The following is a 12271-nucleotide window of genomic DNA, read 5'->3' on the forward strand; positions in this document are numbered from 1 at the left end:
AGACACTTTATTTCACGTTGCTCCAGTTCACTCAGCTGTAGAAATGAGTTGCGATGTCACAGGTGCCAAGCTGTATCGGCCCCTTTGCCTTTCCCTTGGCTATGAGTATGTGCCATTGACAATGTAGCAGCACAAGCAGTCAGCGCCATATTGGATGAGATCTCGCGGCAGCCATTGCCATCTCTGAGACGGGAGCGAGACCTCACGTGCATCCATTTGCCATGCGTAAGATCACAACGAGGCTCGTGACAGAAAACTATATAAAGGGAAAACCCTTTTCAAATCTCTCTTCTTTGGCACCGCTACACAGCAGCGCTTGCTGAACACACCACTTGCTGGAGGCAATTTGCACCCGCATTATCGGAGCTTAAGATGGCAGCTGAGAGCAGCACCCTTCATTACCTTTCCTGTAAATAAACCAGTTGTAAATAGCATTTATAATTGAAGTCTTTTCTCTTCACCTGCTGGAAGCCTGACCTACATAAAGAACAAAAAGATGATGGAAGGAGATGATATTCCTCCAATATCATAAACCTTGCCTTCCATTATTAAAACAATGTCTAACAGGACATGAACACATTTAGCATTCTCACCAACCACTGCTAGGACAATCTTCATATGCCTGATATAAATTGTGTTTTTAAACAAGCATGTCCATATGAGATATTATTTCTGCATGAATACTACAGAAAGTTTGCCTTTTGCGATGTATTTACTTTACATATAATATCCAGATGGATATGTATATATACTGGCGAGCTGGCAGAAACATTAGCACACTGGGTGAAATACGTAACCATATTTCGTCTGTCGTTACGTTCCGAGTTCAAATTCCGCCAAGGTCGACTTTGCCTTTCATCCTTTCGGGGTCGATAAATTAAGTACCAGTTACGTACTGGGGTCGATGTAATCGACTTAATCCCTTTGTCTGTCCTTGTTTGTCCATTCTGTGTTTAGCCCCTTGTGGGTAGTAAAGATATATATATATTTAAGTATGCTGTGCATGAGAAGATCTGGCAGGACAAGTGAGACCATAAGCCGTGACCTCTACATGGGATGTAGCCAATCCACTTATGCATACCTTTCCTTCTAGGGACAGAAAACTCTGCTTGTGAAGACTTGTTGAGGCAAGTGAAAATCAAAATCGAAATCGATCAACATCAATGGAAATTGCAGCTGTGATACCAGTGCCGGTGGTATGTAAGAGAACCATCCGAACGTGGCCATTGCCAGCGCCGCCCCGTCTGGCCTCGGAAAAAGCACCCACTACACTCACGGAGTGGTTGGCATTAGGAAGGGCTTCTTAACTATACAGCAACAACTGTACTCTAGAAAATTTGACTGCTCCTGGGTGGGCTTGTACCATTTATTTTTTAGTCTGTTGCCAGCCCCGCCTGGCCCTCGTGCTGGTGGCCGTTTGCCAGTCCTGTCTGACACCTGTGCCGGTGGCACGTAAAAAGTACCCACTACACTCACGGAGTGGTTGGCGTTAAGAAGGGCATCCAGCTGTAGAAATACTGCCAGATCAGACTGGGCCTGGTGCAGCCTTCTGGCTTCCCAGACCCCAGTTTGAACCGTCCAACCCATGCTAGCACGGAAAGCGGACGCATGATGATGATGATGATGATGATGATTTGTTTGCATCTTGCTTAATATTTTCAAATATTTTTTTAAATGGAAATGTTGGTTTGGAAATATTAAATGAAGCCCCATCACTGGAATTTCAGTAACAGCAACAAAAATAGAAAAGTATATGGGAATTTCTTCACTGATTCTTGTTCTACTTATAGATAGAACATTCTAGAATAGACAGTATATATTCTCTTTGCTACCTTGAGAATATATATGTATATGGTACATTGGCTGTTAACTTTCCAAAAGTTTTGTAATGCCGCAATTATTGAAACAATGTAATTATTTTATCAAGATCCAAGACATAATTACGAAGGGTGAACACGGGCGCTCAAAAATTTCGAATGTCTAAATTTAAAACAAAGAATATAAAAGCCAGATGCAATCAACACATACATAATAATGGAATATTTACTGAGATACTTTATTAACATGAAACATACAAATATTGATTTCACTTTATTCAACGAGAAAATAACGTTTACAGGCAACAGTAGATATATTGTTAAAATAGTAAACTTGCAAAGAAAGGATACTTTAAAAAGTGTCAAATTTTTCTGTCAATGTATAGCATATACAAATTCATAATATTGATTTGGATTAATGTGGTAGTATAATATATCATTGAATAGATATGACCTTGGTTCTACACGATTACAATTATAATGTCCTAAGTCATTTTACTAAAAAAACGATTCTAAATAAATTTGTTCAGTTACATTCTCCACATAATACAATGTAGTATTCCATAAGAGGGAAATCTTTGACAGGGCAATATCATCTTATGTTGTAGGATTTGTTACTTTACCAATGAAATGGATAATTTTAGTTTGGTTGTCAACAATTAAAAATGTGAATGGATGATTGACATCAAAATCTATACGATTTATAAAAATTCGTGCTGACAGTAAGGTCATGACCATTCCAGTTGCAGCAGCAGCTTCCGTTCCTTCTTCATTAACATCAACAAATGCTTTATGAAACATTTCACTGGCATAAATATTCTTCTCACCACCAGTCATTCCAGATAAATCAGCTTTTAGAGGATCAAAAATATCAGGGAGTCCAAGCTTTTTCAAAACTTCACCCAACTGAAAACTACTCTCGAAACGAAATTTTGGCATATGTAATACTAGACCCATCATTTCAAATCCTTTTCTGTCAACAATGTCTTTGAGAAATTGAGCATTAATCTCCTTCTCTAAAGCAGCAAGACCATTGATTTCATTGGGAAGAATTACAAACATACTAAATGCTTCTCCTATATAGGGTAACTCAACCACTTTATAGTTGTCGCTTATTTTTGTATTAAATCCTTCATATATATACATAAAATCATGAGATACAGTCTTGTCAGAGCTTAAATAAAACTTTCTAGATGATGTTGCTTCTTCTGAGAATATTTCAGCCCACGTTCCTTTAAAGTACACAGCATTAATAAGAACTAGAACCGATTGAGGTGTCAAACTTCCACTTGGTAACAGATCAGTAATTTTGTTATTTGTGTTATTCTTAACCCAATCATTAATAGTAATTCTTGTCTTCTCAGCATTTGTTATGAAGTCTACATTTTCAATATCTGAAAAGAAATATTTTACCATGTTGTTCTTGTAGTCTTCAGAAATAGGGAATTTTTCATTGGCGCACAAACGATTCACTGAATTGGATGTGACGAGTTTATCTGAGTTTTTCAAAAGTGAAAAATATTCTTTAAAAGCTAAAGCTACAGAATCTGGATTTGATGTTATCTTCAAAATATTTTCAAACTGTTTGGCAGAGTTTTGTCTTGCTCCCAAATAAACCATTGATAAAACAGTAGCAACACTGAATGGTGACATGAAGACATTTTCATTGGTTCCTGTAGCCACAGCTTGGTAAAGACTGTTTGTAAAATAATCAATTGAAGCAGCAAGGTTACCGATGTCTTGTTTCTCTGCTGAGTCCATATTGTATACGATAGTGTCTGGAGAATATAGAATATGAAGAGAAAATATACGAAATAAATTCTTGCAAACATTTCAAAATATTTTATTAGACATTACTGTAATTAAAGACATCTATAAAAGCAAAGTCTGAAATCTCTTCTGATCAAACTCTAATATTAACTTTTACATGAACATATTTCTTAACATAACACAGAGTTAATGTGTTTTAAACAGTTTTTAAAATAATTAAAAATTTATATGATTAATTAATATAACCATTTTTTCTCCAATATTTATCTGATATTTGGCACATATCTTAAAAGTTTCATTTATAAGATGATGTTGGAACTTGTCCATGTTAGCATTTCATAGACAAATTTGAATGGAGCAGGTTTAGTTTTCATTTTTTGCATATATGGTAAGATAAGGTATCAATTACAATGATATACTCCACCTGCTGAGAGCCTGGTCAAATACTTGCAACAAAATGACATCCTCAAAAAAGGCCTTAATGTGCCTGGAGGTGATGTTGAACTAATTAGTGTAATACCAAGCTAGACCGGATCCTGTAAACCTAGACTCAATGGTTAATATTTAGTTTGTAGAATGACCTGTGGGATGACGTCAGCAGCTGGGTGCGTTGACCGGAAGCTGGGGCAACCGGAAGGGGCTGCTGTCAGGCGTGCGCAGGCAGCGGTCAATTGGGCCTTTCCAACGTGGGTCGTCCAAATGACAAGACGTGTGAGGACGGTCACGAAGGGTCTGGGTGAGCAGCTGCTATCTTTAGTGTTCGGGTTGGAGCTGTGTCGAAGGATTAGCTACCACAGAAGTGTCTCCATCATGAGGAAGAGAAGGTAGGTGCCTTTATATTCAAATCGTGCACACACCACATGACCGTGTGAAGGAGAGGTGACGAGAATGGCTCCTTTAGTACGCCGCACGGTCGATTACAATAAATAGGAAAAAGGATGAATGAGTATGAATGCCAGCAGGAAAAGAGAGACACAACCAGTCGAATGTTGAAGAGAAAGATTTTATTGATAGGTTAACATGTGTGTCTGTATGTGTGTCATGTATACATAATAATAGACAGGCCGTCATGTATACATAATGTGTGTGCAGAAACGTGGATGTATGCGTGTGCGATGAGTACAGAGCATTGAAAGAGTCTATAATAGGACGTTAGAAGAATGCAAAGCAGAGCAAGTTGAGGCACGTGTCATGCGTGAAGCTGTGGCTACTATGCAGAGCCGGTTACTTGGTACAGAAGGTTCTCGCAGGTTGTATCTGCTGTTAACCATGGTGAAATAATTCATGAACAGTGTTGAGTAGAGGCCATTGATTGGTTAAAATCTGAAAAATTAAACTACGTTAAACTTACAAATTACAATTTTCTCAAGAGAGCCAAGAGAACAAATGTTTCATTTTGACACATTCTACCAGAATACGAAGTTTAAAAGTGTTTAGTTAACTAGAAATTGTGTTGAAAACTGCCGTTCAAAAGAAAAAGATCCTCCTTTTCTAATTGAAACCATTTTTCTGCAAGGCCTTCCACATGACCATATCACGCCATCTGACAAACTTTTTTTGGCTACATCCTTCAAGGAACATTTCTAGAGAATAGTAAGTTAAAGTGCGACCAGATTATTGATATTTTATATTATTGAGCAAAAGAAGATTTAGCAAAGGGAATAGCCCAAGAATGCCGTATAGATTGGAGAAATTTTTACTGTGATATATGTGCAGAATATTATGTTGCACAAAACATTAAGCTCGGAGGGCCAAACCGAATTGTAGAGATAGATGAAAGAGCGTTTGTTAGAAGAAAATATAATGTTGGCCATCAGGTTAAAACGCAGTGGGTTTTTGGTGCTTTGGAAAGGGATACTAGAAGATGGTATTTGGTGGCAGTGGAAGATCGGACTGCGGACACTCTTTTAGAAATTATACAAGAGCGTATATAGCCTGGTACAACTGTAATTTCTGACCTCTGGCGTTCGTATAATACGCTCAATCAGCTAGGATATAGGCATTTGACTGTGAATCATCATCATCATCATCATCATCGTTTAACGTCCGTTCTCCATGCTAGCATGGGTTGGACGGTTCGACCGGGGTTCTGGGAAGCCAGAAGGCTGCACCAGGCTCCAGTCTAATCTGGCAATGTTTCTACAGCTGGATGCCCTTCCTAACGCCAACCACTCCGTGAGTGTAGTGGGTGCTTTTTACGTGCCACCTGCACAGGTGCCAGGCGAGGCTGGCAACGGCCACGGTCAGATTGGTGTATTTTATGTGACACCGGCAATAAATTTTGTTGATCCGGTAACATTTGCCACAACCAACCACATAGAATGTTTATGGAAGCATGTAAAGAATCGTAACAAAACAGAAAATGGAACAGCCCGAAATTTACTTCAATCCCATCTCATTGAATTCATGTGGCATTATGAATTTAAGGACGAAATCTTTGGAAAGTTATTGGAACAAATTCAACATCTATACCCATGCATTTGAAACCTTACAGAAAAGAAGTATCTACAAAGCATTTGTTTTATATTTCGTTAAATTCTCTCAGTTGAAAATTATATTTTTATATTCTAAATAATTTGCAATTTCAGAAAATATATTAACTTTGCGTTTTTTAATTTGATAAATTCTACGGAAACAAACAAGTGACGTCAGATTGACGTCACACTTTTTTTCACTTTCCTCCTGACAGCTAATTCCGTAGTGGTGCCTGTAACAGGATGTAGCGCAACAACTTGCTCTTTTGTTTTCTTACACACACGCCGCCTCAATTCAGGTGGGGTAAACATTTAAATTAACATTTTTTTGTTGATGCTCGTATCCAACCAATGGAGCACGCGTGTGGCCCACTGGTATCATCATTAAAGGGGATGAGGAGTAAAAAAAAAAAATCGTAAATTTTCCAAACCATTTTTTCATAACAAGATGTTTCCCATCATTTCGAAGGTTGTGGTGAAAAACAATCGGGAAAACCCTGTCCAAAAGGGAGAAATTCCAACTTATGTGGTCTTCTTGATCGGAAACTCCTCTCCCTGCTCCCTTAAAAATTTTTTCCAAAAAAAATATCTTTATAATCTTAATCTATGCCGTTTGGAAGGTATTTATATAAAATTTCACTAAAAGATATCCATTTTCCTGAAAGTTATGAGGGAAAAAATAGGATTGTGTGAATTTTGCGAAAGTCCTCTCCTCATCCCTGTTTCGTTTACGCAAATTTTGTTTTCCAGATTCGTTAACTTTTTTCTTCTTGTTCTGGTGGCCGGGTATTAAACATGTAGTGTGATGGATGAAGAAGACAACAGAAAAAGAAGCAACGGGAGAAAGAAATACAAAAGGCCTTACCTCTTCGAAATCAGCGGTCTCTTTCACGAATTCTACACGTCTTAACGCTTTCCCGTCTATGTTGGAACTGTCCTGCTTGACAAACTCCTGCTGCGCATGCATTCTGCAGTCTTCCGCCCACTTCATCTATCACCAGTGCACCACTTAGCTCATCACATCCTATAACACCGACTGCCAACACCACAAAACTAGGTAGTAACCGATTCGCTGGCAGAAAAGTTAGCACGCCGGGCGAAATGCATAGCGGTATTTCGTCAGCGATACGTTGTGAGTTCAAATTCCGCCGAGGTCGCGTTTGCCTTTCATCCTTTCGGGGTCGATAAATTAAGTACCAGTTACGCACTGGAGTCGATGTAATGGACTGAATACCTATGTCTGTCCTTGTTTGTCCCCCCTGTGTTTAGCCCCTTGTGGGCAATAAAGAAATAGGTATCCCAGACACTCCTATTAGATTGATACAGAAATTTAACCGTTTTCTTATTTTTTAAGGTAGGATATGATTTTAGGAAGATTTGGCTGGTCTATTGACCACGTAGGGGTTTTCTCTTTGACTCATATCTAGATTTTGATGTCAGCCAAGCTTTTTAAAGAATGAAAGTTTTCGAAAATGAACACGCTAATAATAAATAATTTCCATTATTTTATTTCATACAAAAACATTCGGTTAATGTGAATAACTTGTCTTATTTTATCTAAAAAGACGAAGTGAAAAAAAAAAAAGAATTTAATCTGCTACATGTTGAAGTTTTGCCGTGATTTGACTTTCAAATAATGCATGACAAAACTATGGAATGTCGTCGATAATGAAGAGACTTTGCGAGGAAAGTTCGAGCGACGTGGCAATGAATGTGAAGTAATTAGTATGTCGAGTTTCGTTCCTTGCTGATAGAGTTAAAATGGGAGAAACATTTTTGTTTTAAAATTTCTATAGCGCAAAATAGAAGTTAACTGCAGCATAAAGTAGAAAAGAAGTTCTGCCGACGACCACGTAGACTGCAGTTGACTCCAGAATGTGTACGGTAGACTAATTAACGATCTCGGCGTATAATGTGTGATGAACCAGAAATAATAATCTCTCTATATGTAAAACTGAGAACGTGTGTCTGTCTGTGTTTCCCTAAAAGTTGAGAACTACATAACCAATTTCATTCAAATTTTACACATGCCTTACTTAGGGTCCATGTTTTTTTAATGGGCAAAAAAATGTTCAACTTCTTGCCTCGGACGAGCCCATAGCAATATCATATCTTCTCCACTATGATTCCCTAAAACTTGAAAAGTACATAACCAATTTCATTCAAATTATACACATGCCTTACTTAGGGTCCATGTAGTTTCATGGGCAAAAAAATGTTCAACTTCTTGCCTAGAGCGAGCCCATAGCAATATCATATCTTCTCCACTATTTCAGTGTTACGTGTTAAAAGTGAAACAAAAACATTTCTCTATTTTATGTCAGATACTTTCACTTTAACAATAAAAGTTAGAGATAATAATAACAATTGAATTATATGCAGTAAGTAATAATTACAATCAAACTAAAGTATAATATAATCGTAACATAACAAAAGTAAAAATAGCAGTTGGTATAAAACTGCATCAATGACTTGAACTTGAATAAGTGATTTCACATGAATGGGAATAAATCAAAAATAAAATTAGTGTGCAGTATTGGAATAGCCCAGATGGAGCTGTGCACATACCATTTACCACGGCTTTTACATTAGATTATTTGCTAATTAGCTAGCATTAAGTTTGGCTGCATGTAATGTCTGTTTTCTCGAACAGCCACTACTACTGAGTACTGCTGTTGGTTTATTTTTTTATACATAAAAGACCATAGCTTCAACTGCGTACTGCTTTTTGATTCACCGTAAGGATTGTTGTTATTATTATTATTATTGTTTATTGTTATCACGTTTGTTGGTTCCTAGTAAGGGAAACGTTGTTGTGTTACATTTGTTAAATAATTGTAAACTGTAACCCTCCTTCTTTGGGAAAAGGGCTTTGGTTATTGTTTAAAAATTGAATTGTGTCCCTGTTTGGGGAAATTGACAATATTTTCACTGTTTATACAGAAGCATTTTTGTTAGAATGCCTTCGATAGAAGAAAGTCCAAAAATGAATTTCGCTGCAGCCGTCGGCGGGCGCGACCTCATTAAAATTAAAATGGAAGAAATACAAACCTATTTCGGATTGATCACAGACAAAGATGGTGAATCTAGGATAACACCACCAAACGAAATAAAAAATTAAATTAAAGAAAAGACTATTGTCTATAAAGTATACAATGTAGAGAAAAAAAAGATTTGAACACCTGGAGGAAAGCACCATCGTAAAGTGTCTTGGTGCGACTATGAAAGATATCTAACCAGAGGCAATAAATTCACCACAATAGAAGCCAGGTTCGAGTCAACGGAACGTGCAAGGGAGTACTTGACTCGAACCTTGCAAAGTGGAAATATTTTATTTTTACCTTTATATCTGGGACGTAGGACGTCCCGGATTAAAATTAAAAATGTCCCCCCAGAAGTAGAGGTAGGCTGGATTGTAGCCACACTTCTATACAAGAGGGAGGACAAGATACAATTGATCGAAATTGCAAGAGACAAGCCTACAATTCCAGTCTGTTATATATTTTGAATGTTGTTATCACTAGCGATATCAAGATATAACTTTGTATTTTGTATTTTATGTGTAGATGTATATATATAGATGTACATGTAATATGTACACATATATACACATATATACATGCACTAGCACTATGACCCGGCAATAATGGGTCATAATGCTAGTAATAAATAAAGATATTTTTTTCAACTAGCAAGGAAAATCATTAACTAATACTCGCCCGAACTTCTTTTATAATATGGAGCAATATATGCATGAAATAAGTAAATAATTAATGAACACATGTAAATAATTAATTAAGTAAATAATTAAGTAAATAATTAATGAACCCAAGTGTGATCGTTGCCAGAGCAGCAAACTGCCTTCCGTTCCGGCGGCACGTAAAAAGCACCCTTTGAGTGTGATTGTTGCCAGCGTTGCCTTACTGGCACATGAAAAAACATTCAAGCAAGGTCGTTACCAGTGCTGCTGGACTGGCACCTGTGTAGGTGGCACGTAAAAAACACTATTTGAGCATGGCCGTTGCCAGTACCACTTGACTGGCCCTTGTGCCAGTGGCATGTAAGAGTACCCACTACACTCTCGGAGTGGTTGGCATTAGGAAGGGCATCCAGCTGTAGAAACTTTGGCAGATCAGATTGGAGCCTCGTGCAGCCATCTGGTTCACCAGACCTCAGTCAAATTGTCCAATCCATGCTAGCATGGAAAGTGGACGTTAAACGATGATGATGATGATTCTTGTTCCACTTATAGACAGAACACTCCAGAATATATATTAATCATTCTCTCTGTTATTTTGAGAATGCCAACTTTGCTACATTACTAATTCGGCAATTAAGGCAGTGAGCTAGCAGAATCATTAACGTGCCAGGGGAAATGTTTGGTATTTCGCCTGTCACTACATTCTGAGTTCTAATTCCACCGAGGTCGACTTTGCATTTCATTCTGTTGGGGGTCAATAAAATAAATACCGGTGGTACACTGGGGTCAGTGTAATCGACTTGATACCGACTCCTCAAGCTGCACTTGTGGCAAAAATTTGAAATAATTATTAATTAGACAGTGCATTAATTAGACATATGCATGGTATTTATATGTATATAGTGTGTTGGCTGTTAACTTTTCAAAAGTTTTGTAACATCAAAATTACAGAATCAATGGAATTCTTCAATCAAGATCCAAGACTAAAATCCCTGAGGTTAATATGAGGGCTCAAGAATTTCAAATGTCTATATTTAAAAGAAAAAAGCCAGATGCAATTAACACATACATAGGCACAGGAGTGGCTGTGTGGTAAGTAGCTTGCTAACCAGCCACATGGTTCCGGGTTCAGTCCCACTGCTGGCATCTTGGGCAAGTGTCTTCTGCTATAGCCCCGGGCCGACCAATACCTTGTGAGTGGATTTGGTAGACGGAAACTGAAAGAAGCTTGTCGTATATATGTATATATATGTATATGTATGTATGTGTGTGTGTGTTTGTGTGTCTGTGTGTTTGTCCCCCTAGCATGGTGTGTTTACGTCCCCGTCACCTAGCAGTTCGGTAAAAGAGACCGATAGAATAAGTACTGGGCTTACAAAGAATAAGTGCCGGGGTTCGATTTGCTTGACTAAAGGCGGTGCTCCAGCATGGCCGCAGTCAAATGACTGAAACAAGTAAAAGAGTAAAAGAGAGAAAAAAGAGAATAATGATTAAATATTTACTGAGATGCTTTATTAATATAAACAGAAATAAAACTTACAAGCATTGATTTCACTTTATTCAATAAGTAAATAACGTTTACAGGCAACAATAAGTTTATTGTTAAAATAATAAAAGATACGTTCAAGAGTGTAATATTTTTCCGTAAATGTACAACACATACAAATTGATAATGTTGATTAAAATTAAAACTTATTTACGTTATTTACAATTGACAAGAATTTGTCCTCATCTTGTTTGTTGTTAACACATTTCAGCTGATATTCTATCTAGCATTCATCAGGTGTCTTGGGGAAATTTCGAACCTGGGTTCTCATTCCTAAGGTATTTTTCGATGTTGCTGTTGTTGTTATCATCATCATCATCATCATCATCATCATTATTCAGGCCACTGCCTGGAATTGAACGTGGGCATATGGCGTAGTCGTTAAGAGCACAGGCTACTAATCCCAAGATTCCAAGTTCGATTCCAGGCAGTGACCTAAATAATGATAATAATAATAGTAATAATAATAATAATAATCATAATAATAATAATAATAATAATAATAATAATAATAATGCAGTACCAGGCAGTGGCTCTCATGGCTTCTCATCTTAACTGATTGGAAGTGTTATCATGTACATTGTTTTGTCTTGGTATGAAAGATTGGCTTACAAAAATATTCTGCTCAATACCACAGATTTGCTTGTCAGTTGTTTGACCTTAACCAGTTGATCATGTCCCTTAGTGGCTGATGATATGTGCATCTCTGATTACGAGCAGAAGTAGTGGGGGAGCATCATAGCCATGTGTTGAGAGGGACTCTTCAGGGTTTGAATAATTCACCTCTGGAAACTTGGGTGTTTCGTTCAACATCCTTAAACAACCCTTATTCAGGGACCTTTTGAGCTGGATGGGCTACTCGACCAGAAGAAAATTCTAAGTGGGCCCCACCTGCAAGGTCATGTGCTGTTTATCTTGATATGAGATCACCATGTCGCACACATATGGTTGTGATGCATGTGCT

At 37.6% G+C, this 12271-nt stretch overlaps 1 protein-coding gene across 2 annotated transcripts; it reads right to left on the reverse strand.

Annotated features, from left to right (window-relative positions):
- Positions 1-2037: 2037 nt before the first annotated feature.
- Positions 2038-7107, reverse strand: LOC115222000 (leukocyte elastase inhibitor-like). Of its 2 annotated transcripts, none has more exons than XM_029792111.2 (2): positions 6927-7107; positions 2038-3595 (listed from the first exon to the last, which is right to left on the reverse strand). In XM_029792111.2, exon 2 carries the CDS (start codon positions 3576-3578, stop codon positions 2415-2417), a length of 1164 nt encoding a protein of 387 aa, XP_029647971.1. In that variant the 5' UTR covers positions 3579-3595; positions 6927-7107; the 3' UTR covers positions 2038-2414. The 2 variants fall into 2 exon arrangements, with proteins under 2 accessions (XP_029647971.1, XP_029647972.1); XM_029792112.1 differs by lacking the exon at positions 6927-7107 and adding an exon at positions 4946-4964.
- Between the last annotated feature and the right edge of the window lie 5164 nt (positions 7108-12271).

The sequence above is a fragment of the Octopus sinensis genome, linkage group LG19, assembly GCF_006345805.1.
Source record: "Octopus sinensis linkage group LG19, ASM634580v1, whole genome shotgun sequence".
Lineage (NCBI taxonomy): Eukaryota > Metazoa > Mollusca > Cephalopoda > Octopoda > Octopodidae > Octopus > Octopus sinensis.